The 27779-nt window shown below is 41.3% G+C and overlaps 1 protein-coding gene across 1 annotated transcript; it reads right to left on the bottom strand.

Annotated features, from left to right (window-relative positions):
• Positions 1–706: 706 nt before the first annotated feature.
• Positions 707–16638, bottom strand: LOC130929989 (transmembrane protein 47-like). The gene is made up of 3 exons (XM_057857647.1): positions 16301–16638; positions 3660–3800; positions 707–2302 (listed from the first exon to the last, which is right to left on the bottom strand). The coding sequence occupies exons 1-3, from the start codon at positions 16527–16529 to the stop codon at positions 2124–2126; spliced, it is 549 nt and encodes a 182-aa protein (XP_057713630.1). The 5' UTR covers positions 16530–16638; the 3' UTR covers positions 707–2123.
• Positions 16639–27779: the final 11141 nt, after the last annotated feature.

Raw genomic sequence — 27779 nt, 5'->3', positions numbered from 1 at the left:
ATACCACAGAATAATAAATACATGAATAAACGGAGCCGTGAATATTAAAGTTTAAAATAAATAAGTAAATAATAGGTACAATGAAGTATTCAAATATTCATTTTTCTAAAACAGTATTTAGCTCTTTTCCTTTTCCTACATATACAGGAAACATTTATACAGTATATATATATATGTGTGTGTGTGTGCGTGTGTTCAGGTTTACTGAAGTTTTCGACCGTTTCATTTATTCTTTCTTAACAATATATATTATTTACATGCTTGATTTGTTAGATTCCTATGAAACATCTAGACCCCTAAGGTCGTCTGGAACCGGTCACCTGTATATTCCAAGAACAAGAATCAAGCAGGGTGAGGCAGCATTTAGTTATTATGCTCCTCGCCTCTGGAACAAGTTACCTGAAGGTCTGAAGTATGCTCAAACTGTTAGCTCCTTTAAATCAGGGCTAAAAACGCTTTTGTTTAGCACTGCATATCCATAACTGTCTATATATTTCAATCTATTTGCTTTCTATTCCTCTTGTGCATTACTATTATTATTATTAATAATATTATTAATTATTACTATTTTATATATATATATATATATATATATATATATATATATATATATATATATATATATATATATATATATATATATATATATTTTATTCTATTCATGCGATTTTTATGTATATTTTTATTTCCTATTTCGACTGTCTTTTTTACATCCTATTGATTTTAATGTGATTTTTATGATCTTCATGTGATGTAAAGCACTTTGAATTGCCTTGTGTTGAATTGTACTATATAAATAAAATTGCCTTGCCTTACCATAAAAAGGTGTGATATTATGCAACAATTCAACTTTTGTCACATTATTTTTTTTACCTCCACACACAAGCGAGCAGAGTTCAATATTTTATCATTTTTTGGGGGTGAAATTTTGATGTAGGCAGTGTTTAAAGTTTATGATTAGATTATGCAATAATGCAGGGAGTAAAAAAAAAAAGTGCAGCGACAGGACTTTGGATAATTCCAATGAGTGCAACACTTCTACAATAACATTTTGGCAATGTTTATTTCAAGACATGGTCCAACACAGACTTGTTTTGTAAGTCACTCCTAAGCGTAGCTGCTTCAGCCCAAACATGTCATTGTTCTGTTGCACAAAAATGTAGTAGCCATTCTCATTTATCTGAACATTGAGCTGTTGGACAGATCTAAGGCTGACCTACAGCATCACTTAGCACACACACATTTTTCTAGGTAGCTAAAAAGTCTCATGGATTGACGCCTCCTGTCAAATGATATTCTTCCCTCTTTGTAACTCACGTAGCGCTAAGCTGAGTTGTGGCATTTCGGATATAACGAAGGTCAGATGCAAAGTACAATATGATGATATGTATGACTGATGGTAGTTGTCGATCATATCTGGTAGCTGCATAAAACATCACAAATCAAAGGGCATTGATTCACATTTCCATCAATGGCCAATTTAGAATCGTCAATCTCCTATGAATGATACTGACAATTTAAAATTGATATTGTTTCTCACGAACCATCAAAAGCAGCTTCTGCCTGCCATGTTTGTTTTTATCATCAGTTACCTTTATAATATGCAGAAAAATGTAGTAGTGTTTTGCTAAAATCAGATTAATTTTGAATTTAGCAGACCTTGAGGGGACGAGCACAGTACAGTCTCACACCGAAGACAGCGGCTATACATTCAAGGAGGCTCGGCGCGTCATACCCTGCAGAGTTACCACGGTGACCGACATATGAATCAATAGTAGCGATGCCTAATTGGTCGAGCGGAATCTCCTGCATGTCTAATGTCCATTTGTAATGATAAGGATGAGGCTGATGTACGAAATGGGTACTTTTTTCTGTTCTGATATGTAGCATGTACGGCTTGGTGAATGAATATGTCGGAGGAAGTTGCATGTGTACAATTTTTTTTTTTTGCCATTGTTTTTCTATGTCACATGACAGAATGGAGGCGTGAGGTTAGAGTTAGGACCGTGTAAACTTGTGTACAACAATCCTCTAGCTTGCTTGGCAAATGTGTTAGTCATCTGCACCTGAACCTCACCATACATTCTTTCACTTTCCCAGCGGGTGGGTCTGGATGGTGGAAGCTAGTAGTACTGATCATAGTTTTTGGGGTTGAGGCAGTAGAGGACAGCCCCGCCAAAAGAGAAGATGGTTCCTCCCCAGGCTAGGCCATAGCCCCAGTTGAACTCATGGTAAATCTTCAGGTTTATGCTTTCAATGAACTTGACTGGGTAGAGCACCAAACTGCAAGCCTGCAGGACCACTAAAAAGGAGACAATGTTTCATGGATAAAAGTGCCATGCAAAATAAATGCCAGCAAATTTTAATTTTGAGAAAAGCAGAGTTCACATAACTGTCTGTCATTAGCATCCACCAATTATGACTGTAGGGACAAACAACAAACATAAAAGGAATGAATGGAGTAAAACTGAAAGATGAGAGCGATGCAAGTATGCAGAAAGAAATTAAAGAATCAAGATTGAAGAGGAGAAGGAAAAGCCAAGGACAGATCAGGAAGATGTGTGGAAAGAATAAAATGAGAACAGGTGCAATGGGGTTCATAGAGAAAAAAATATTTGAGATCTTAAAAATGATGAGGGACCCACTATCAGTATATTCATCACAAAATAGTTACAGTGGAACCAATAACTATTGGGCAACTTAAAAATTTGCAAGTTCACCCATTTAAAATGGGGCATGGAAATTGTCAGTAATTTTATACTTCTTTCATTTTTTAATATTGTTTCCAACGCCAGGAAAACCAAGAAGTGACTCGGTAAAACGTATATCAAGGTTCTATAATGGCAGAGCCGGTCTTCACACCTCAACCCAATCGAAAATATGTCAAGGGAAGTTCGACAGCTCCCAAACTTGACAGCTTTTGAAAAGGTCTGTGCAGAAGACTGTGCCAATAAATAAAAATGCAAATACTAAAGTGTGTGTAGACCTGGTCAAGAATTACAGGAACCATTTTACCTCTGTCAGTGCAAACAATACAAAGTACCACTGTAATAGTAACTTTTGCCGGTTACCCAATATTAATGGCCACCCATTTTAACAAATAAATTGTTTAAAAATCATTCCATGTGATTTCCTGGATTATATTTTGACATTGTGTGTCTCACACTTGATGTACCCCATGAAGAAAATTACAAACCTTTTTTACCTTTTTAAATGGGTGAACTTTTTAAGATTTCCAATACTAATTGGCCAATGCCAAAAGGGAGCAAGGCCAAGAGCCAATTTAAAAAATGAGGTTTGAAGTGAGGATATATACAGTATATAAATACAGTATACTGATTGTGACTGGCTGGCAACCAGTTCAGGGTGTACCCTGCCTACTGCCCGTAGTTAGCTGGGATAGGCTCCAGCACCCCCGTGACCCTTGTAGGATAAGCCGCATGGAAGATGAATGCAAATACTGATCGCTTGATCGAAAGAGAAAGAAGTGAAGGACATAGAAATCAAATGCAGGGACAATGGGAATCTTGTGTCAGAATTAGACTATTTACAGAAGAGGGTTTTTTCACATTTTTAAAGCAGAAGTTGTTTTGACAATGCGCAAATGGTTAGTGGCTACTTTTGACCAGATAGTGTGGCTTTGATGTGTGCCTACTGACCTGTGGCAAAAAGCATGAAGGCAACAGGCCTGTAGAACCGCCGCCTCGTGCCGATGCACACGGCCACCAGAGCCACCAGGAATGACATCAGCACCAGGGCTCCGCCCCCTAGCAACAACGCCAGTGTGGCAACCTGCCAGTCTGGAAGAAGGATGGAAAGAACAAAGTCACTGTTTGAAGATGACATTGTTTAATAGGTTAACGCTTGAACATTGTGACTGTTAAACGATAACAACATACTTTACATGAGCTGGGACTTCGATTAAAGATGGGGATGACTGCTTGCTTTAATCATGGATGTGGATGAAAGAAGTCAAATAAAATCAAATGTATTCATTCATACTGGACTGTCTCAGGAAATTAGAATACACAATATTCTAATTTTCTGAGACAGTCCTGTATATTGTTCTATGTAAAGGACGTCAGCCAAGGTCGGCCCCCCACATTTTTACCACGCCAAATCTGGTCCCCTTTGCAAAAAGTTTGGACACCCCTGCTTTAAATGGTGGATTAATGTACAGGACTGTCTCAGGAAATTAGAATATTGTGTATTCTAATTTCCTGAGACAGTCCTGTATATATACACAGGACTGTCTCAAAAAATTAGAATATTGTGTATTCTAATTTTCTGAGACAGTCCAGTATATTATCAATCTAGAGCGCATAAATCTTTGTCAGCTTGATCTGTTCTCACTTTAGTGATGAATAGCTGCAGTAGACAGTTTCACTTTACAGTATATTAAAAAACTATGGTAATCTATAGTGGGGCAAATAAATATTTAGTCAACCACCAATTGTGCAAGTTCTCCCACTTGAAAATATTAGAGAGGCCTGTAATTGTCAACATGGGTAAACCTCAACCATGAGAGACAGAATGTGGGGGGGGGAAAAAAACAGAAAATCACATTGTTAGATTTTTAAAGAATTTAATTGCAAATCATGGTGGAAAATAAGTATTTGGTCAATACCAAAAGTTCATCTCAATACTTTGTTATGTACCCTTTGTTGGCCGAAACGGTGGTCAAATGTTTTCTGTAACTCTTCACAAGCTGTTCACACACTGTTCCTGGTATTTTGGCCCATTCCTCCATGCAGATCTCCTCTACAGCAGTGATGCTTTGGGGCTGTCGTTGGGCAACACGGACTTTCAACTCCCTCCACAGATTTTCTATGGAGTTGAGATCTGGTGACTGGCTAGGCCACTCCAGGACCTTGAAATGCTTCTTATGAAGCCACTCCTTTGTTGCCTTGGCTGTGTGTTTGGGATCAAACACACCCTTGCTGATGGAAGGAGATTTTTACTCAAAATCTCTTGATATATGGCCCCATTCATTCTTTCCTTTACACAGATCAGTCGTCCTGGTCCCTTTGCAGAAAAACAGCCCCAAAGCATGATGTTTCCACCCCAATGCTTCACAGTGGGTATGGTGTTCTTTGGATGAAATTCAGTATTCTTTCTCCTCCAAACACGAGAACTTGTGTTTCAACCAGAAAGTTCTATTTTGGTTTTATCTGACCATAACACATTCTCTCAGTCCTCTTCTCGATCATCCAAATGCTCTCTAGCGAACTGCAGACGGGCCTGGACGTGTACTGGCTTTGGCAGGGGGACATGTCTGGCAGTGCAGGATTTGAGTCCCTGGCGGCACATTGTGTTACTGATAGTAGCCTTTGTTACTCTGGTCCCAGCTCTCTGTAGGTCATTCACTAGGTCTACCCGTGTGGTTCTGGGATTTTTGCTCACTGTTCTTGTTACCATTTTGACACCACGGGGTGAGATCTTGCATTGAGCCTTAGACGGAGGAAGGTTTTCAGTGGTCTTGTATGTCTTCCATTATGTAATAATTGCTCCCACAGTTGATTTCTTTGCACCAGGCGTTTTACCTACTGCTGATTCAGTCTTCCCAGCCCGGTGCAGGTATACAATTTTGTCTCTGGTGTCCTTCGTCAGCTCTTTGGTCTTGGCCATAGTGGAGTTTGGAGTGTGACTGACTGAGAATGTGGACAGGTGTCTTTTATACCGATAATGAGTTAAAACAGATCCCATTAATATAGGTAACGAGTGGAGCCTCGTTAGACCTCGTTAGAAGAAGTTAGACCTCTTTGAAATCCAGAAATCTTGCTTGTTTGTAGGTGACCAAATACTTATTTTCCACTCTAATTTGGAAATAAATTCTTTAAAAATCAAACTATGTGATTTTCTGTTTTTTTTTTTCCACATTCTGTCTCTCATGGTTAAGGTTTATCTATGTTGACAATTACAGGCCTCTCTAATCTTTTCAAGTAGGAGAACTTGCACAATTGGTGGTTGACTAAATACTTATTTGCCACACTGTTGATCTCTGTTCACCATAAAGTTTTTCAAAACACTTTAGACTCTACTCAATAATTTGTTATGCTACCAATAAAGAGTGAATGAATGGCTGCATCCAGCTAGAGGCCTCATTATTTAGCTAACCAACAACATAATTACCTCATCAATGAATACAGACACAGAATTACATTCGTCTTAGCTGAATGTAAAAAATTGAAGGCGTGAAGATCATTGCTGTCAGTGGTTAAACCCCACAGGTGTCATAAAGTGCAGAAGAAGTCAGTTGAATGAGCTTCAACTGTTACGAGCTGTGAAAAGTGTGGAAGGATGCCGCTGATGGAGGAAAGTGACACGTGACTGTAATGGGAGAACTCAGTGAAAGAAAAGTACAGCCCTAGTGAAGCTACACGGAGATGGTTTGGACACCGAATATATGGGTCGAATGATGCAGGACATGGAGCCACCAGGCAGGAAGCAAAGAGGAGCACAAAGGAGAAGGAGGTGTGGATGAAAATTGTGGATGAAAATTTTGGACCATGGATTTAAATATATCTACATACCCCTGTTTCAATACTAGTTTTTATGTATCACAAAAAATGTCATTTGAACAAGTGTGTTAGACCTTTCATATCAGCTGAAGCTGGAGTTAGAGCAGAAGATTTAATGACAGGGAGTGATCGTTAATCAAGATTTGTTTGTGGTGACCCCTGAACAGAGCTAAACGCAAAATCAAAGAACAATGGATGTATATGTTAATTTGTATTATGGAAGGACCTTTCTGTAGATTTCTAGACCTTTCCTTAAAAAATGAAAAATTACTCAAAAGAGTACTCTGCCATTTCCAAATTTTTGTGATGAGACTTCCCATGTTGAGGAAAGCTATATTTTGTTGTTGTTTTTGCAATTGTCATTTTTTTGTCCTATCACTGCGGATGAGTTGATAGTGGTTTGCAGTGAGGTAGCTGCACCATTACCAATTTCATTAATTACATTTGATATGAGTTAGGTCATTGGTTTGAATGATGCCGCTTTAAATGTATTAATCAGCTAATAAAATTCTTGTCACAAAATTATAAGGTTTTGTGTGCTATTATATAGTCAGAAAGTAGTCAGGTAAAAGACTACTGAACAAAGAGACTTTTCATTGTTCAGTATTAATGCCATGTTAGAAGAAGGTGGACTGACTATTGCAAAATTTATCATCTCTATTTTGCAAAAAAAATAAATAAATAAACACATTCATCACCACTACACATATTTTACATTACATTTATGTTGCAATATTGTTAACCCGGGCAGCAAGACACGAACTAAACTCCAACAGAGCTGTCATCTTTACAAACAACAACTCTCAGAATCAAACACATAAATTTCTAATGATGTGCTCAGAGCAGATGGGCAGGATGGAATCCAGTTCAGACTGTAAGCGTAGCGCAACGTACATGCATTTACGACGTATGGAAATATACAGAGGCAGAGGTTGTGAGAAAAGTGGAGAACAGGAAGGAAGGAATGTAACGAGAAATACTGAGAATTGTGATCACTGGAGAAGTTGCAAGCACGACCGAAAGAGGACTGGAAAGAAAGGCCTGAAGTAAATTACAAATATTGAAAGAAATAATAAAACTCAACAAATGGGCACCACGGCAGAAATGAAGTACAAACTAAGACAACGTTTATACAAACACACATGGAGAGGAAAGTCCAATTCAACAGGAACACAAGTGGGGCAATATCACAAGGGCAGTGAGAGTGCACCATGAAAAGCGAGGACAGCATAAGTCGACGAGTGCACGAAGGAGACCAAAAAAGGCAGAGTGAAAGGTAATGAAGAGAGGTAGCACTTAGTTCACTTAAGCTGACAAAAAGCCTCCACTCAAAAATCTTAGCGAGTCATGGGCAGGGTCGCTTCATATGCACTTAAATAGCACACAGACCTTGTTTCATATTCCAACATCAAGCTCTGGTTTTCTGCTCTTTATCTTTTATCATTCAGGAATCAAGATAGATGTAAATTCACAGCCAAGTGTTGTGAGTTGAAAAAAATGAATGTAAAACAGTTTTACCATGCATGCAATTCTTTCTTTGGGAATTTGGAATTAAAAAAAAAAAAAAAATTCTCAGATTTTTTTCTTGGTGTTCGCCTGTCTCTGGCAGGTCAAAACAAAACACGGTGAAGAAATTCAAAAGTTTGCTTATTGTTTTACAGTACATGCAGAGAATACATTTAAGCTCAAGCTTTTGAATATTTTTAGAATCCGGTATTTCATTGATTATCCTATCTATGAATCAGAGATTGTGATATTATTAAATGGCATGATTAACTCTTCAAACCTCTTCTTCAGTCAGCTTTACAGGTGGAGTTTGTTGGCGTGCTGCCCGAGCCGTCCCGTCGCCGGTCTTGGCCCTGGGATTTTCAGCTAGGGCTTGTCTGTTTGCGTCTGGCCGTGCGGGGGTCCCGTCGGGCGAGCGCTGGTCTCGTGGACGGGTGGGGGTGCTGCGCGGGTGCCGGTCTGGGGCCGCGGCCTTTTTCCGGCCGGCCAGGGTAGGGTGGAGTGGGGGCTGGGTGGTGTATGCGGCGGCCATAGTTCCCTCCCAGGTCCTCCCGGCTGGAGCCGCGTCTCCCTGTACCGGGTGCTGGGGAAGTGCCCCCTGGTGTCATACCGCGCGCCCGTCCTAGCCCGGGGGTGGGTTGGAGTTGGGGTGCGCTTCCGTCCCCTTGGTCTGTCTCCGGCCCTGACCGCCTCTCTGGGCCGCGGCAGCCGCCGCTGCCCCCCTACCGGCGGGGTCGTTGACGGGGCCTCTTGAGGCCCGCGGGGCCTTGGGTGGGGCTTGCTGTCCCTTGCCGGTGGGGTGGGCGTCCCCTAGTCACCGGCGCTTGGCATAGCGGCTGCTGGGGGGGCGGGGTAGGTACTCGGGCAGTGGGGGGAGGAGTGGGCGGTTGCAGAGGCGCCGTGGGTGGTCTGGGGCGGGGATCGATCGGGGCCCTGGCGGTTCTCCCGCCCTGTGGCCGGGGCCACGCCCCCGGGAGCCTGCCTCTTAACTCACGCACTTCTCACTTTGGCACTGTAAATATCTTTCACCCTGGCACTTACTGTACATACTCATACATTTCTTCGGGGACAGTTGGGACGGGGCGAAAGGGTCCCGGCCCGGCTCCTCCCTGTTTTTTAATGCATTACACACCAATGTTGTGGGATGGTTGGGACCTGTTGGGGGGCGGGGGCCTCTCGGTTACCTCGTCACGACAGGCCCTGCCATCCCTGCACCTCTTTTAACGCACCGCACCCATCATACTCCACAGGAGAGCTCCAGCAAAGGGCGGTGGGACGGGCGGCTGGGTAGAAATTCCTTGCTGCGATCCGACTGCCCCAAGCCAAGCTCTCCTATTTTAATGCATACATTGCACTACCCTCCCCTCAGAATCCCATCACGGTGCTGGGTGATGGCTGCCAGCCAGGAACCTGGCAGCCACAGTAATAGGGTGGTAGGTGGGTCCCACACTTTTCCCTATGCCGTGGCTCCTGGGGCGTGGCCTCCCCTCTGCCTGGGCTGCCGGCCGCAGGAGAGGGGTGGGGTCGGGGCTCCGATCTTGCGTCGCCCCGTGGCGGTTCCTCGGCGTTCTCCTGCCTCCGCCTTCCCCTCTCTTCTCTGACTGGATGTCCGCTCTGTGCTCCGTCGCGGGTCGCTAGCTGGGCGTCGGTGTATCAGCTGGGTGTTGCCTGCACCGGCGGGGGACCCTGCCCTGCTCTGGGCTGGGCTTGGTGGGTCGCTGGGGGTCCTGAGGCATGCCGTGCCGGTTGGGGGGCTGCGGGTGTGGCTCATGGTCCGGGTGGGCGGGCGGAGGTGGGGGTTAGGCGTGGGATTGGTGGTGCGTCCCCTCTTGCCATCCCTGAAGGCCGGTTGATGGGTGCGCGGGTGGCCCGAGGGACCACCCTGGATCCCGCTGGGGGTGTGGGGGGGTGGCTCCTTTGCTGGGCTGCAGGAGGAGGGATGGGCTGCGCTAACTAACAACATGTTTTATTGAAGTTGCTAAGCCTGTCGCGATATGCAATCCATTTATCCAGTCCATTTATCGCACGGTAAATAAAAATGAGGGCAGAATTTTCACAGCCGCGTTGTATCGTCACACACGCGCGTGCATACATTTGTGCGTGTGTGCTGATGGCATATGAGACAACAGTTCTTTTCACAGATGTTTATTGGTCATCAACACACCGTAGAATTAAAGTTCAGACATACAAAATAAGGAAACACATCCATATTAAACACTGTAAATGTTAGCATTGCTACATTAAGGCTGATGGGGAAAAAGACAACCTACTTTAACCTGCTATAAAACATTGGCAGTCTTCTCCAAAACACTTGCGGTTAAAAACTGACAACTCAAAAATGAAAAATCGATGGTTAACAGCATTTGCAAAAGAAGCAATGGAAAAAAAAAAAGATTACTGACACCACATGCAATGAAAAAAAGAGCTTTTTTTGCGGAGTGTAAAGCTTATGGTTAGCGGTGTAGCGAACATACTTCTGGTGACCCTTTCAAAATAAAAGCACGTCATGTTCGTCAAATAAATAACGATTTCTGGCGTTAATCCCACATACTTCAGAATTCAGATTCTACACTAAGAATAGCGTTAAAATAACACCCTTTATGAAAAATCTGATTGGCAATGAATAATTATTAGACTACTATTATATATAGTAGTATACTATAATATTAATGCTAGATATTTTTTTTAAAGAATTGTTTTCAATCATGTTGGAAAGGCGAAGTCAGTGTTCCGATTCTGTTTCCATTCCATTCTTTTGCACAAGTTAATGCTATCAGCATTTGACCTCATTGTTTATTTGTGATTTATTGTTGTTATTTACGTGTTCATTTGTACTTTAATAAAGAAGCGTCATCAAAAATTTCATTGCTAAAGTAGTAAAAAAAAGGAGGAAAAAATTATTAGATTAGTCGACTAATCGTACAAATAGTCGGCTGACTAATGGGAGAAAATTAGTTGTTTGGGACAGCCCTAGTTGGACAGTGTCCCAGAACATATTTCTTCCACACTCTTCTCACCTTTTCAACCCCTGACCCATTTTCATGCTTGGATTTGGACCAAAAACAAGCCTTTGTTAAAATATGATTTTGTTGTTATAACTAGTGATGATTTTTGTTGGTGCGATTGTAGACTATTAATGGCCTGACATTGACCTTTTATACAAAGATGTTATCTATCTAAAGCAATCATGACTGCATTAGCACCACTGACCAATATACCTCAACCTTTCGGCAAATTTGGTTACAGTTACACTCTGACTGAAAATTTGTTTGATATTTTCTAAGGGGTCCCACATGCAACATTGCACCCCTTTTTAAGCCTTAATACCAGTTCTGCTAAATATTGAAATTTAAAAGCATTTTATAATGGCTGCTGTAAAATCAATCATGCTTCTTTTGCATATCAAATAGCAATTAATTTACAAAACTCATAGCAATCCTATTTCATTAATACCATTAATGGTAACTATAAGGAGCACTACAAAGCACCCTAAACGTAAAAGTAAGCTGCATGGAGCAAAGGAAGATGAGAGAGAGGGAAATGTTGGGAAGGTGGAAATAAGGCCCCCCCTCAAAAAACAATACAGCGTGTGATGGCATCTTATTACAGCATCTGTATGCAAATCAATGCAGTGCTTAAAACATTCCCTAAATACAGTTTATACAATTTTTACTCCTGTGTATTTCAATGTATCCATGGAGACAAATCGTATATGGATATGTTATGATAAGGAGAAAAGGATCTCTGTCATTGTCATGTTAGCAGAATGGAATCACATTAAGAAATTTCTCTTGCTGTGTTTACCTTGCTAGAATCAACACAAATGTTCTCAGCTATTTTCTTTTCCTGTCTATCGGCCACAGCTAAATGCAGCATCACTTCCCATTCCATCTTTAGCTGCCACAAATAGAAACAGGCACCTATGGAGGCTTGGAAGGTCTCTGATGGGCACAGGAGGGGGCTTAAACAGAGGGGGATTGATTAAATGAATAAGAACAAAAAACTGAATCATTTGAATTTTAAAATATTCTAAAGGGCTCTGCACTCAAAATAAGCACATCTCAAAATCCGCAAACACAGAGAAAGATCTTCTGCCATGTGTTCATAAGATGCAGGTGTACAGGTCTTGATATGAGTATTTGATTTCATGAACCTTTTGTTTTAGAGCCAACCAAGAGAGCAGCGGTCCTTAAATTGTGACAGGCATACCAAAGGTGATTCATGTTTTCCTTTTAAAGGTAAATACAGTTAAGTTAGTTTGAACTTTTAAACGAAATATATTTGCATGGAACATTTTTTTTTTTCAAATATTGATTTAGGTACATGTTTTTTTACATTTTACTAACACGAATAAGTTTTTAAATGGACCATTTTTAAATACACTTATATTCGTGCGCAGTGTTCATTTTCGAACAGTGCATTTATGATACAGTAGCTAACTAAACATTTGTGCCTTAATTTACAAGTTTTTCGAGATGCGAGATGCCTTCTAGCCCATTTTTTTCTGGGAAATTTTGAGATACAACTGCTGTTTGTTCGCAACTCACTTAACAACAAGCAGCAGCTTGTCAGATTGAGAAAAAAAGCGACTATAAGCTATTTATTTATCTTCTATTTAAGTTAACTGTCAAACTAAACATAACACAAACAAAATGACAGATTGTGTGTTTAAGAACACCAAATCGTTTTGCCTTAATCTGCTAATTTCAATGCCGAAAAAGAAAATACTGCTATAGTCTGACAAATATCATCTAAATGCTGGTATTGTAACCCTTTAAGCAATGGTTATTTAATGCTAGCCAGTCTGGAGAAGCCCTATACGGTAATAATACTCACTGACATATGCTTTTTATTCTTTGGAAAAAAGAAAAAAAGACTAGTGTTGCTGTACCTTACTGCGTCACTTAAATAGTTGCAAAGCTTTTTTCTTTACTGTCTGCATGATTATATTTTATTTCTCTCAGCAGAAATTAATGACCAACATAATTTTCTTTCATTTCGATGTGATTGTTATCTGATTATTATGTTATAGTATGCCGTTTTATTTTAAATATATTTTAGTGGTGGGCTGAACGGTGGAAAAGGTTCATACAGGAGAAACAGTAGCACATTGGTAAAGAAGAAAAAAACAAAGAAGAAAATGAAAACCAAACTCCAACTGGGCACTCTTTCTCACTCTTTAGAGGGGAGGAGGGAGTTTGTGTAATACGATGTGTTCATTGTCTGGCAATCCTTCAAGGTCAGGTCGAGGTCAAACCATGGCTCCAGGAGTAAACAATCAAATCTGAGCTGACAGGAAATAAAATAATATTTGTAAGAGGGGGAAAATGCTTGACAAGCAAAAGAATCTCAATTGTGTGGGCTTGGCATGTGAATAAGGCACAAATGGAAGGTTAAGGGTACGTGTGAGTATGTGCTCATTTGTGTGCACGTGTGCGTGAGCAAGCGTAAAAAAAAAATTCTATACTGTATGTGCCCTGGCATTGTGTCTGGTGACCATTCACGCACATAACACATAGGCTTTAGTCACTAGATGGGACAGGTAAATGAAGACAACATGGTTAAAGCATGCATACTGCATACAGAAAAGGTGAGAAACAACGTCCGCATTAATGTACTTGTAATAGAAAAAAAGTCCTCAATGCCAATTAAATGATGAGCAGAAAGTGCCAACTGACAACAAGGGTAGGCAGATGGCAGTAGGCACCTTCTTTCCTTAGTATCAACGTATTATGACAACGTGTCCATGTAATAGGAAAGGAGGAGTGGGGTTGAAACAACAAAGAAATCAAAGTGTGACATGAAATATTTAGATAGGTCTCAGAGGAGAGGAGGCTGTCCAGAAATAGGTCAACTCAATATGGTCGGCTAATATTGGCACACGAACACACAGTTACAGCAGCAGACAATGTACAGTACATCAGTGGAGTTTTCAGGAAGCTACAGAATACAGTAATTGTAGAGTTTTAATGGGCTCTTCTGGTATTCTCGCAATTCACACCAGTCGGCTTTCTCTGGGTTGTGTTAGTAAATATTAACAATATTTTATGTAAAAATGTGTGTCGAACTGAAAAGGTCTACAAACCCCTTTCCTAATATGTGATTATAGAGTTAAATCACATTTTATTAAGATAGAAAAGTTGATTTCAGCATATGTATCCAAAAAGTGATTCATATTTAAACACATACATACATACATACACTACATACTTGTCTATTAATCACATTGGAAAATCATTACCTTAATCGCAAAAAATGTCAAAATCATTTGGAAAGTTTTCAAAAAGCAACAATCTATTAGACTATTGCTTTTTGAAAACTTTCCAAAAACTTTTCAAATAAACTCAAAAAAATTCAACTGACCAAAAGTGTCCAGTTGTTGTTAGTCACCCTATCCAGATAAGCATGACTTGATTGAACAACAACAAAAGACACAATTTTCTATGGAACCTCAAAAAGGTCCAAATTAAACAAATAAAAACATTTTGAAATAAATACCTTTTGATAAATAACAAATTGTGTAAATAGCCCTTAAATTGTAAAATAAGGCAATATTATTATGAGAGATTTTACAAGATTGAAAAAAGCATTTTTTCACAAAGTATTTTTTTATTCATAATCCCCTTTTCCACAATCGCCTAATTATTTCATAATCTCATTTTTCAGCACAATGTGATTTTACAAGATAAAATGCATTTTTAACAGAAGACGAGGGATATAAGAAGTTTTTTTTTTTCTCCGCCAGCAGCAGCCACTGCAAGTAATGTAAAAGACGTCAATGTTGTGGAGGTGGGGAACACACCACTAATTTTGCATCTGCTACAGTGCTTCAAGTCAATTTTACTCACTTAGATTTCTTGACATAATAAAAACAGCGAGCTGAAAATAAGATTAACAAACTTATCTTAGGCAAAAAGTTTGTATATTTAATCTTAAAAGAAAAACTTGTTTGTCAGAAATGTTCTTAATGCAAGAATATTGTTCAAAACATTATTTAAAAGCATTTTTTTCTTGATTTAGGTGAAAAATGACCAACTTTTAGATGTATGGGCTCAATACGAATAAATAGTAATATTTACCTAAAGTAAGTGGAAGAATCTGACGCATTAATCTATTAACAAGCCTTTAACACTCAAAACAAGATGGGAGAAAATTACTTGACTAGATTTAACATAAAAATATCAGATTAAGATGTTATAAATTTGCAGTGTGAAAGTTAGTATAGGTCAGTACAGATTTATTTTGCATTAATCGTTTAGCTTATCAATTAATTAGGTTCATATCGGTGAGAAGTAGAGGCGTAGCAAGGGTCCCCGGGGGCCCCAGGCAACAAGCAACATGGGGCCCGTCGAGTGTGTGCAAGTAAGGGGGACAGTTGGACTTGGAGCAATAGCATATTTAATAAAAGTATAATAACGTCTCCGTCTCATAAAGCGCTTTTTAGGACACTCAAAGCGCCCGGCTTCTACTACATTAGGACATAAAACTACAATAACATAGTACACTCACCGCTATCTTGTTTCCTTTTCTCCTCTTCTGCTATTTTTTCTTTCTTTTGTCGCTTCCAGAAGGATAGCTTCTCTTCATTTGGATATACGGCAATTTAAAAAAAGCCAAATCGCCACTCACTCTCACTCTGAGTCACGTGTGTGTGTGTGTGGGGGGGGGGGGTTGTACAGCGAGTGAAGGGGCCCCTTCAGGGAACTCAGACACAAGGCTTTCACTGGCACTGTCGCACTTGTCGCTGCGACAGTGCAGTAAAGCTGCGTGCGCTAAATCTGTTGGCCCTCTGGGGGCCCTTGCTGGCTGGGGCCCTAGGCAATTGCCTGGTTTGCCTATTGGGAAGCGACGCCTATGTGTAGCCCTGACCCCCGTTCACCAAATATCTTATTCTTATTAATCTTATTAATGTCTTATTAATGTCCCGTCCCCAGCAAAAAGTGTACATGCAGGTTATGCTGTTATATCGTCCCTACCAATATTGAGACCAAACCTATGCCCTTGTTATGGGCAGTTTAGAGTCTTCAATTAACATAACTTTAGAAACCCACGCCAGCACAGTGAGAACATGCAACGCCGTGTTCACACCCAAAACTTCAGACTATTACGCCTATGCCAAATCTTGGCCTACCGTGATGACCCAAAAGTTTGGAACCCCTTATAAAATCATTTAATTCTGATTAAAATGTGTAAAGAAAAGCAATGGCTGCTGATACGACATCTTACATGGTTAGAGTGTGCAAATTTGCCAAATGAAGTCACCGTCTCCTCACCTGAGCTCAACGTGGTGTTGCACTGCCACTTGTCGGTGCTTGTCGGCTTCCAGCAAGACTCCCACAGGGACAGGTAATACTGGTCGTCGGCCGTCACCCACGCGGGACTCATCACGGCACCCACATCCAAGCACAATGCCAGGAAAACGCACAGCAGCCCGACCAGTTTGAGCGGCGTGAGCGGGGAGATGCCCGCCGAATCGTCCGTCTCGGAGACAGCCGACGACATGTCGGGGGCTCGAGATGCGAGGAGGCGGGGGGTGGTAATCAGAGACTGCTGAGTGAGAGAAGTCTGTCGTTTTGTCGTGGGTGTATCCCGCGCGCCGGACGGGACTAAAACCGACAACCCACGCTTGATAGGCTCATCTGAAGACCGTGACGTCACTAGTCAATCTCCAGTGGTGGGAGGAAACGATATGCAGTACAGTTTTTGTTACAATGCTTGTTTTTTGTTTGTTTGTTTGTTTGTTTGTTGCTCCGAGGGTTGTACATTACATAAGCATTCATTTACCGTAAAGTATAGACAAGAACTATTTATATATATTTTTTGTAGATTTTTTTTTTTTACCTGTCTTGTTCAGCTGCTTAGAGAATAGGAATCGGAGTGTCCTTATTGTCTGAACAGTTTTAATGTATCACATGGGAGTCTGATATACTCCCACTTTGGTTGTCCGTTATTTTTTTATTAATGAAGAGAAAGAACCAAACGGGAAGGCTCTATAGGGGAACAGAAAAGAAGGAAGCAGACAGAAGAGGAGGCGAACAAACAACAACAACAAGAAATACATTATTACTAAGGGTGTAACGGTACATGTATTTGTATTGAACCGTTTCGGTTCGGGGTGCTCGGTACGGAACGGAGGCATACCGAACGAGTTTCGGACGTAATGTAAGGTGCTGTCAAATTTAGCGCGTTAACGGGCGGTAATTAATTTTTTGAATTAATCACGTTAAAATATTTGACGCACTTAACGCAAGCACGGAATGCCCACTCATGCATCCCAGAAGCCCACCGTTAATTACGCCTCACGGAAGGCTCGCGAAGGGCGTAACATAAAACGAGCAACACACACAAGTTGCAAGTGGACACAAATTTATTCACATAAGTCGAGCACGCGATGAACAAAATATACAAAATGCGGAAGGAGCTGGCTTTAGCGTAAGCCCAGGCCAAAACAACAAACAAAATGAAACTACACTTAAACCCCACCCGCTAAGTAAACCCTGATCGTAAAAAGGATATTAAAAAAAAGACAGCCACTATCCTGGCTTCTACACTAAACAAAACTGGTTGAACGAAAACGGCAGTTTATCTCTACTGCTGCGGTGCTCTTATTTACAGTGGTGAACAAAAACGATCCAATAACGAATGAACACAAAATACCTCACTCAAAAAGCGGGAGTGTAACAAAAATAGCGATCAAATGCGCAGGTGAATGAATGGCGAGCAAACAGCTGGCGAGGAGGTACGCGGCACGTATGCTGTCAAATGCGAACTGTCAGTGTGGACTGTAAAATGACGAGCGGTCAGATGACTATTGTTAACGCTGCCTTTATTTGGTTAACAAGACTCAGGCACAATACAACACACACGCGGGGATGCGAGTTCAAACAATGGCCTAATAGTACTACCTTGTATCGGCATAGCTGCCGACAAGCAAGTGTCGTTATGGCCGCAAATGTAAACAAAGGGCTGCCCAATGGATACATGACAGACAGCTGCTAGTTTCTGAAGTTGGCCCCCTTCCTCGGGTGGCCCATCAGCGGCGGCGACGACGTCCTCTGCCCGTCCGGTGTTAACCAGAGTACTTCACGTTGGGAGGGGAGGCAGCCAGCTGGCGGACGCGACAATCAGCTGACTGACAGTTTCAAAAAAGTTAACAATTAAACGGCCAGGCCGTCGCACCACTCATAAGTGCAGTGAGCAGCGTGGGTAACGGTTAAATGTAACATGGAAGAAAAGAAAAGCGGTTGGCAAACTGGGTGGGGAATTCAAATTAAAGATGTGATTAACTCAATTAAAAATTTTAATCGTTTGACAGCCCTTACCTAAACCCTTTCTTTTCGAGGCTGTGGTCATAAAGTTAATATGAGAAATTTGAAACTGTTCAGTGTTGCAACTGTTCAATTTTGCACACCAGATATTTTTTTTAAAGAAAAAGTCTTAGCCAATGTTAGTTATTTTTATTTTGTTTTTCAAAATGTCTTCGTTTCAGAATATTGTATTTTCTATTTTTGAGCAGAATTCTAGCTTTGTATAGGCTAATGTTCCTATTGTTGAAAGCAAAAAAGTGTGTAATAAACAATGAGCACATTTATATTTTGCATTTTGTTTTCTTACTGTACCGAAAATGTACCGAACCGTGACCTCAAAACCGAGGTACGTACCGAACCGAGATTTTTGTGTACCGTTACACCCCTAATTATTACATTATTCCTGCTACAATCTCTCTACCTGAGTGTGTCTAATTGCACCCAGTAGTGTGTGAACCAGTGTTGTTAATCTTACTTTAAAAAAGTAATTAATTATAGTTACAAATTACTTCTCCCAAAAAGTAATTGCGTTAGTAACTCAGTTACCTGAATGTAAGAGTAATTAGTTACTTGACAAATTAACTGGTGATAATTTTCATGTTTTAAAAAAAAAAAAAAAAAAAAAAAAAAAAAAACAGGTCACACAATCTGAAGTTTAAAGGGTTTTTGGGACAATTGGTCCTAGCCCAATTCTTTACTCTAAACTTAACTGGACACAGGGGTATTGTGGATATTGCGTTAACTAGATAACCTTTGCTATGTGTGGAAGTCATTTAATGTTGTGAATCAACCGTTAAATTGTTAAAATTGCTCCCGTTATTGCATTAGTTCCCTTCCGACTATTTTCGACATGTGTACGTTTTAATACTGTTTCATCATTTAAAGATAGATTAAAGTTAAATTTTGCCGATTTAGGAGCATTTTAGATAAAAAGTGACTTAGGTTCGCTAGGAAGGTTCTCTACAACAGAGCCTTCATGGGTAGACTGCTTTAAGATGGCGGCTGTTTACTAACTCATCTAGTTCTTTATTATATATGTTGCTAATGCCGCCGTGTCTGTCATTTGCATCTAGTTCTGTATATATGTGATATCTACCAAAGCATCATGTGGGCGTAGTTTGTAGGCTATCGGCTACAGTCAGGTATTATTGGCGCCACCTAGCATAGTAGCATTGTGTTTGCAACGGCGTCACACTCCCTTGCCTCCTCCCCACTGCTGCTCTGCTCTCTCGTCTCCGTCAGTCCGTTTTTTCCAGACTTTTCTCGCATCAGTCAACCAACGTCGTAACGCATAGTAACGCACGCCTTTCCCGTCTCAATAACGGTAACGGCGTTGCCAAGATGAGAAAAGTAATTAATTAGATTACTCACTACTGAAGAAAAGAACGCCATTAGTAACGCCGTTATATTCTAACGCCGTTATTAACAACACTAGTGTGAACCCACTCAGACATGATAGTCCTGCAGAAAAGTGGAAATAATTTGCGGGGGCTGCCCCGGGGCCCTGGCATCACACGCGCTACTCGGGGGGAGCGAGCAAGGCTGACCCGTCCCACCGCAACTCTGGCCAAGGGGCCACCCCCATTCCCCAAAGGCCCAGGGCGGTACCCCGGACCATCCGTGCCCACCCTTACCACCGCCCAACCACCCAGACCCACAGCCACCGCCGCAACTTCCAACCCCCACGGCACACTAGGCCCGGGTCAGGAAAGGATTCCCTCCCAGAGGGGTAATACCCCGCCACCACGTCCAGCCACTGATCCACGCCGGGGCCCAAGTAGGATGTCCGGGTAGAAAAGAGAGATGTGTGCGGCAGAATGCCGAGAGGACGCAGCAGGGCGGCACGGGACCACAGCCCCAACTCCCAACCCACCCTCGCAACTGACAGCCCAGATGAAGAGGAGGCCCCGCCCTGGGAGCCCTGCCATATAGAAAAGTGTGGGACCCACCTACTATATTACTGTGGCTGCCAGCTCCTCAACTGGTAGCCAATACCCAGCACCGTGATGGAGTTGTTTGGAGAGTTTAGTGCAGTGTATACATTAAAATAGGAGAGAGCCCGGCTGAAAGGGCAGTGGGACCGCCGCGTGGAACTTCTTCCCCGCTGCACTTCCCTCCTCCCCTCGTCGTAGCTCCCACGAGGAGTATAACGTATGTGTTTTTTTTATAGAATGTTGATATTGGGCTTTTTGGCAATCTGGTTTCTTATTATATGCGGATATCTGTGCCATCAGAAATTGAATCAGAATTTCTGAACTAAATCTGAAATGCTCAACTTGAATATAAAATACTTAACTGGAAAAATTGAAATTTAAAACCCTGAATAACGTAGTTCTAAATTGTATTATTTGATTTTAATCAAGGGCGGCACGGTGGCTGAGTGGTTAGCACGTCTGCCTCACAGTTCTGAGGGTTTCCTCCGGGGACTCCGGTTTCCTCCCACATCCCAAAAACATGCATGGTAGGTTGATTGAACACTCTAAATTGTCCGTAGGTATGAGTGTATGTGTGAATGGTTGTATGTCTCCTTGTGCCCTGCGATTGGCTGGCAACCAGTTCAGGGTGTCCCCTGCCTACTGCCCGTAGTTAGCTGGGATAGGCTCCAGCACCTCCGCGACCCTCGTGAGGAAAAGCGGCATGGTAAATGAATGAATGAATGAATGAATGATTTTAATCATTGCATTGAAAACTGAATATGAATAAGAAAAAAAAAAAAAAAAAGACTCCTATAAATTTGCACATTTAGGTCTCACTGGTGGGAGGCTCCAGGGACGACCTAGGACACACTGGAGAGACTATGTCTCTCGGCTGGCTTGGGAACGCCGTGGGATCCCACCGGAGAACGTGGCTGAAGTGGCTGGGGAGAGGGAAGTCTGGGCTTCCTTGCTAAAGCTGCTGATCCCTGATTAAGCGGTAAATAATGCATGGATGGTCTAACGATACAAACTCAGTCTGAAAAATACAAACTCATGTTGCAAAATTCAGATCTAATTTTTTTGTGGCTTATATATGGGTACGTGGGGAAAAGCAATCGATTGTAGGTAACAAAAATATCCTCTTGAGCAATCAGTACATTCGTTTTTGATCACGACTAACATGCCCTTCGTGAATACATAAATGCCAAATACTGTATTAAGTGAAGAAAGCCTGTTTTATGCACGATCACACATTTTAGGAGGGTGTGTGGTTTAGATTTCATTGCGTCTCGTAGATGCAGCTTGTTCAATGTTCTCCTGAGACCCTCTCAACCCAACGATCACAGTAGTTTTACTAGTTGTAAAGGACGATCCCAGTGCTCCTGATATTGTTTAAGGCAGAAGAGAAGTCTGAAAGCATCCAGGGCACGCTACCAGTGTGAACAGTGTGGCGCCCCAGTGATTATCGTATTTTTCAGACCATAAGTCGCACCAGCCATAAAATGCCCAACGAAGAGGGAAAAAAAATAGATAAGTCGCATAGAACAGATATGTCATCTTGAGAGGCAATTTAAAATACAAATACAGTAGAGAACAACATGCTGAATAAGTGTGCATTATGATAATGTTACATGATGCATGAACAACGAAATGCGAACGTTTGTTAACGTAACATAGCTATTAAGAGTTATTCAAATAACTATTCAATTCAATTTTATTTGTATAGCCCTAAATCACAACAAGGTTGTCTCAAAGGGCTTTGCAGAGGCAATATGATACACAGTCAGAAACAGCAGATGAAATGAATAGAAATGAAATAAATAAAGGTCAAGTCCTGGGCATCCCCCATCCTTCGACCCTCCATGTCGGCAAGGAAAAACTCCAAAACTCTCTGGGAGTAATGAGAAACCTTGGGGAGTACCACAGTCAGGAGAGATCCACTCCCAGGACGGATAGACAGGATGCACCCGGATTGCCAATGGGAATTAGAGATGGAGTTACAGTTTGTAAAAATGCAATAGAGTAAAGGAACAAGAAGAGGTCCATCTAGCCACATCAGACGGAGGTGGCGACGAGGACGTCCATCCAGCCATGGGTCCGGAACGTCAGGAGGCTGCAGCTGAAAAATAGCCCTTCCCCAAAGGGGACACCGGGTGACTAGTGATGAAGAGACTAGTCAACTAGATATTAGAATGGAAAATAGAAATAAAGTAAGACAAGTGGAAGGTAGAGTATAACTACAGTATAAAGAACATCCTAACAAGTTTACCAAACCATCAGTGTTACTCCAAAACACCAAAATAACATATGAAATGAAATAATAATGTGTTAATAATTTCACACATAAGTCGCTCCAGAGTATAAATCACACCCCCAGCAAAACTATGAAAAAAAAACGACTTATAGTCCGAAAAATACCGTAGTTCCACATGGCTTCCCACAGAGGTTCAGCACCTTGGACAGTGACCTCACCTGTGACACCACAGAAGCTACAGAGATTTTCAGAACCCTGGAAAGCGACACTCCAGAGTGGACCACCACACTTGCAGCCAATTGCCTCATCAGGAAATACAGGGTCACTCGTTACCAAACAAGGGGCCCACCCTAGCATGTAAAAGGAGGGAGATAATCACAATGAGGCATTCGTGGGTATGCGGGAGCTCTTGATGGTGGCTAGGACATTTTGATTGTTATTCTGTAACCCGAATCGGAACCCCTGACTAATGCTAGTATTTTTTTGTTTCCTCTATCTCCAGGATTAGGGAGCATTCCACGGCATGGCTGTGATCCCCGAAGATGGAAAGTTTTTTTTAATTTTCTTGTTCTTTCCTTTTTGTTGAATAAAAGCGGGCCACAAGCACCCAGCCTGTCTGTAACCTGTCCTCCTTTCGACCCCCAAGCTTATACAGTACCAGTTAAAATTTTGTATTATACCTTCATTATGAATAAGTCAATTCAGCAATATAGTAGATGTGGTTAATAATACATCTTGTTTACAGTGCATGTCTTATGCCTGTGTATTTGAGGGGGTTGCGATTAGTTAAATGGGGCAACATTCATATTTTGCTTGGAGCGATAAAACTGTAAAGTACCACTTAAAAGTGATAACGTCAAGCACTGTAATTGGCTCTCACTGGCTTGTTGAATTTTTTAAAATTTGATTGCTAGGAGACAAAATGACTCTCGTGATGATAAGCGATATAGCTAATGAATAAATGCTCAGCCAATCTTTCATGGTAAAGGAAAGAGACAGAGCCAAACCATTACTTCACCATAGATGTGAAAAATAAACACAACTCAATTATAAAATGTGCCTCGATCAGGTTTAACCAAAAGGCTTTGTGTGTGTTTGTGAGGGGTGTTAGGGAGGTGCAAACAATGACTCCCAGACCCAGCCAAAGAAAGGGCCCCACCTGCTTTGAATTGCAGTCAGTTGCACAGCTGACATGACCCACCATATAGCAGGAATGTGAGGGGATTAAGCCACTTCATGAACATATGAATGTTGAGAACAAGAATGTTAGACTGATGCAGAGAGGACAAACTTTATATTTAGGAAAATCATAAAAATACATGGAACACAGGAGAAAAAGATCAAACAAATCAGAAAAAAGATAAAGATGGCATGCAAGCATTGAGCATATTTGTTGAAAATCCAGTGGGGTGTAGGCAAGGGCAAGGGCAATTCAGAGGGGTGCTGGGGGTCAAACCGCAACTGGACTAGTGACGGGATCTGTCGTTCACTTGAGTAAACGAATCCATTCCGGTTCGTTCAGTAAAACGATTCGTTCAAACGAATCGTTCAACGAATCGTTCACCCCCCTCATCTCCCTCCCCGCCCAAATGAATCGTTCGGTTAGTGAACGGGAAGTGACGTTGCCGAACGAATCACCAAAGACCGCTTCGCAGTATAACTGAACGGGAAGTGACATTGCTTGGTCCCTCCCTCACTTGCACATTGACCACTCGTCGTAGTTTCAGAAATGAGTGACAGGCGATATCATTCTGCTCTCAGAGACAGCCTCGTCTCCCTCCCGCTGCTGCAAAAGCGAGGGAGAACTTCCGCGTCGTCTGTCCTAGTTCTATGGGCTCAAAGTCATGGCTCGTGCTTGCATTTCGAATTAGGACACGGTTAAACATTTTCCTTTTGAGGGGGAAGTCGGGGTTTGGGGTCGGGGGCGCACGGACTTTCTTTAGCATGATCTTGCTCACATATACAATGCTGCTGCTAACAGCCAACGCGGCATGCCTGCTGTCACGAAAATAAAAATAAATCGAAAGTTTAATTTCTAATTATGGAACGGCCAACACATCATATTAACCTCTCGCTCTGTTGTATTTTTGTTTTTTATTATTAAGATGATCGTTTTGAATTTTTGCACTGGTATTAATAAATAAAATAATCCGGTCAGCTCCCCTGTCGTCCCCGCATCTCAGATCGTCAAATGCTGACGAGAAATAATTGTTTGCTTTATGATTTCGCCTTTCTACTCTCATTAGTCTGTTAAGAAAAATGTAGACATATTGCGACATCTCCCGTGTCCGCGCGCTTTGTTTTTGGGGCGCTTGAGTAGCACACGATGGACGGATTGACATAATTTGTCAAACCAACCGACACCCTCTGACACGGAAAAAAAAAAAAAAAAACACTCGGAAAAAATTGACATGTATATACAGTTTCATTGCAAATCAGTATTATGGTGATCATACTAAATATTTTTTTTTTTCTGTGCACATATGAGGTACATATCGCTGCCATGAAGCCTCCATATAGTGACAGTTCTCTGCCCGCTTCACTGCCGTCACGCGACCGCAGCTCAGGTTTTGCTTGCCTCGTAGCTACGCGTGTTTTAAATTACTGTAAATTTGATAGTATATCGTCATAGGCACAGTCCCGAGTCTGTTGAGAAAAGTAGAACACTAAACCATGCTTACTAGATTTGTGTGGTGTTTTTGTCTTTTTGAGCAGCATTTGATAGGCTCCACGTTAACAAATATGTGACAAAGTCGTTTCCTTTCATTTTATGACTCGTTCACCGCATAGTCATTACTGGAAAGTCAAGTTAGCAGCAAGCTAGGTCAGGAACCGGAGGACCGAATCACTGAACGGGAAGTGACAAAACTCAGTCTTTCCCCCCTGCCTGCACGCTGGCTGCTTATTGGCCACACGTGGAAATGAGTGACATACGCCATGATTCTGTTTCCGCTCCCTCCCCTGCCCGCGATGAGGCTGGCGTCTGATTGGTCGTGTGCGATGTCAGAAGACGCTGCCGCTTGCTCAACGCCCTCCCACGCAGCGAACAAGCGCCACCAACTTCATAGAACGAATCAGTGCAGATGGTGATTAGTTCGGTCTCGTTCACCCAAACAATTCGTTCAAAAAGAACGAATCGTTCGCGACCGATACAACACTAAACTGGACCTCTTAGAGGCTCAGGCCTGTTTGCGGGCGTAAAGTGGGTGTGGTTGGGCGAGGGGAGGGTTAAACAGAAAGGTAAGAGTATTTGCGGAGCTGTAATATAGTGTTTTAAGTGTTTAAATATCTATGCCAGCCCCTCTTCCCCCTCTTGGCCAGTTGTCTGTGAATAATTGTCCACGATCCACTCGGGGGAGGTCCTGTTTATGCTCATCGCACCTGGACCTTTTTTGTTTACATTTGTTCCACTACTGGGCAATTTTGGCATGTACGAATAAAAAAAAAACAAAAACAATCCACATCATCTTCCTTAGCGTGTGTGTCGCCAGTCTCAGTTAAGTCATGCCAACATTAAGCATTGGATATTATATTGCCTGTAATAATTGATAAAATAATATTGTGAAGTATCCATCAAATTCAAATAATAGGCCTACCAAGTCACACTACGAAAAAGCAAAAAATAAAAAATGCATCCGATTTGAACAAACAAATGCTTTACCTTCACCAGAGAATTTAAATTCAGTGATACCTTTGTATTCGGTTATTATAATCTACTATATTAGGGGGAATGTAAAACTTTTTTTTTCTTCTGTAACCTGTCCTTTATATCTGCTTCGACACAGAGAATGCTAAATTTAGCTTTGAAGGCTGAAACACAATCAATATGCCACACAATCAATATGCCACATGGGAGTTTAGTGTACTCCCATTGTGGTTGTTTATAATGTGTTGTCTATTCAGTGGAAACTGGTTTTCAATTTTAAATCCATATATGTGTATGCACCCATGTACATGTACCTGTACTTTACAAGACCTTCATCTTCTCTCAGCTCTCACATGAAAGGTTCAGACAAGTTTCATTGTGCTCGTGCGCGTGACAAGGACGACAGTTATGTTGATTTAACAGATGTGTTTGTGCGTGCTTGTGCATTAGTCATCTGATAAAGAGCTGAAATTGTAGCAGCAGGATATGAAATATGTTAATGAACTGAAGTAATAAAGTAATAACCACCTATCATGTCTCTTGCTCTCTCTCATAGACACACACACATACACAACAATCTGTTTACATGCCACCAGTAGTTACATGTTAATTTCATCGTCTCATCCATACATAAACATACTGTATGTATACGTATTATATACTGAATATACAGTACACACACTCAAACACACGATCACAGACATTACATAAAAGAACTCCCAATGAAATGATCTAAATAATATACAGGATACACAGTAAATATAATTTAATATGATGTGTCAGTTGTACACAATATGAAAGCTAGGGTCAAATTTCCTGTTTATTTTCAGTCTGCAAATTCTACCAGTGATAATAGTTTTCTATCATAGAGCGTACAAAAATATTCTGGAACATTTGACATTTTCAGGACAAAGGATAGCCAAGGAAGCTGTGTATTGCGACGCAACATCTTAATAATTTGGGGCCACATTTTATTGCACACTGCACGACCCCTACATACAGAAATGGAGTGATTTATTGAATTGAAGATGGTTTTTTAACTTTCAAAAGGAATTCATCCTCAAGGTTGTTAAAGGCACAATTTAAGTGACTTGGTTTACAAGTATCACCGAATTTGAGAAGATACAGCTCATATCTTATGGAACTTTGATTTTCTGCTCAACATTTCTCTTTATAACCTTGAATTTCTTTAAAGGGAACCTCAGACTTAAAGACTTATAGGTGCTAATAAACCACAATTGTTCTCTCTTACTTAAATATGTTATTTGAAACACAAAATATTGCCAATGATTTAATATTCTATAATATTTAGTACATGTTTTGACTTACGCCATGTTTTATGCACGCAATGGAGGCTCGGGGTGATGACGGAGATTGTCACTGTCATTAGACGAACACTACCGGGTTATTGCAATTCCTTCTACATGGCGAGACGTCCAACACATGCGCACTTCGGTTAAAATTGGTGAGTACTAGGCCTGAACGATATTGGAAAAAACTATTGCTGCGATTTTTTGGGGGTTTGCGATATTATATTGCGATATTAAAAATTTATTTTTATTTATTTATTTTTTAAAGAAATTTTCACTAAATGACTTGAATAGCTGTTTGGAAAGACTTTGGATGACT

Source organism: Corythoichthys intestinalis, chromosome 2 (assembly GCF_030265065.1).
Source record: "Corythoichthys intestinalis isolate RoL2023-P3 chromosome 2, ASM3026506v1, whole genome shotgun sequence".
Classification (NCBI taxonomy): domain Eukaryota; kingdom Metazoa; phylum Chordata; class Actinopteri; order Syngnathiformes; family Syngnathidae; genus Corythoichthys; species Corythoichthys intestinalis.
The sequence above is the reverse complement of the archived record's forward strand: the minus strand, read 5'-3'. Positions and strand labels throughout refer to the sequence as shown.

What these genes read in the sequence shown, in the direction of transcription:
- LOC130929989 (XM_057857647.1), bottom strand. Translation starts at nt 16,529, where the DNA reads ATGTCGTCGGCTGTCTCCGAGACGGACGATTCGGCGGGCATCTCCCCG. An exon ending in CAACACCACGTTGAGCTCAG is followed by an intron (nt 3,801 to 16,300) that starts GTGAGGAGACGG and finishes TCCTTCTTCCAG; the next exon opens with ACTGGCAGGTTGCCACACTG. An exon ending in CTTCATGCTTTTTGCCACAG is followed by an intron (nt 2,303 to 3,659) that starts GTCAGTAGGCAC and finishes TCTCCTTTTTAG; the next exon opens with TGGTCCTGCAGGCTTGCAGT.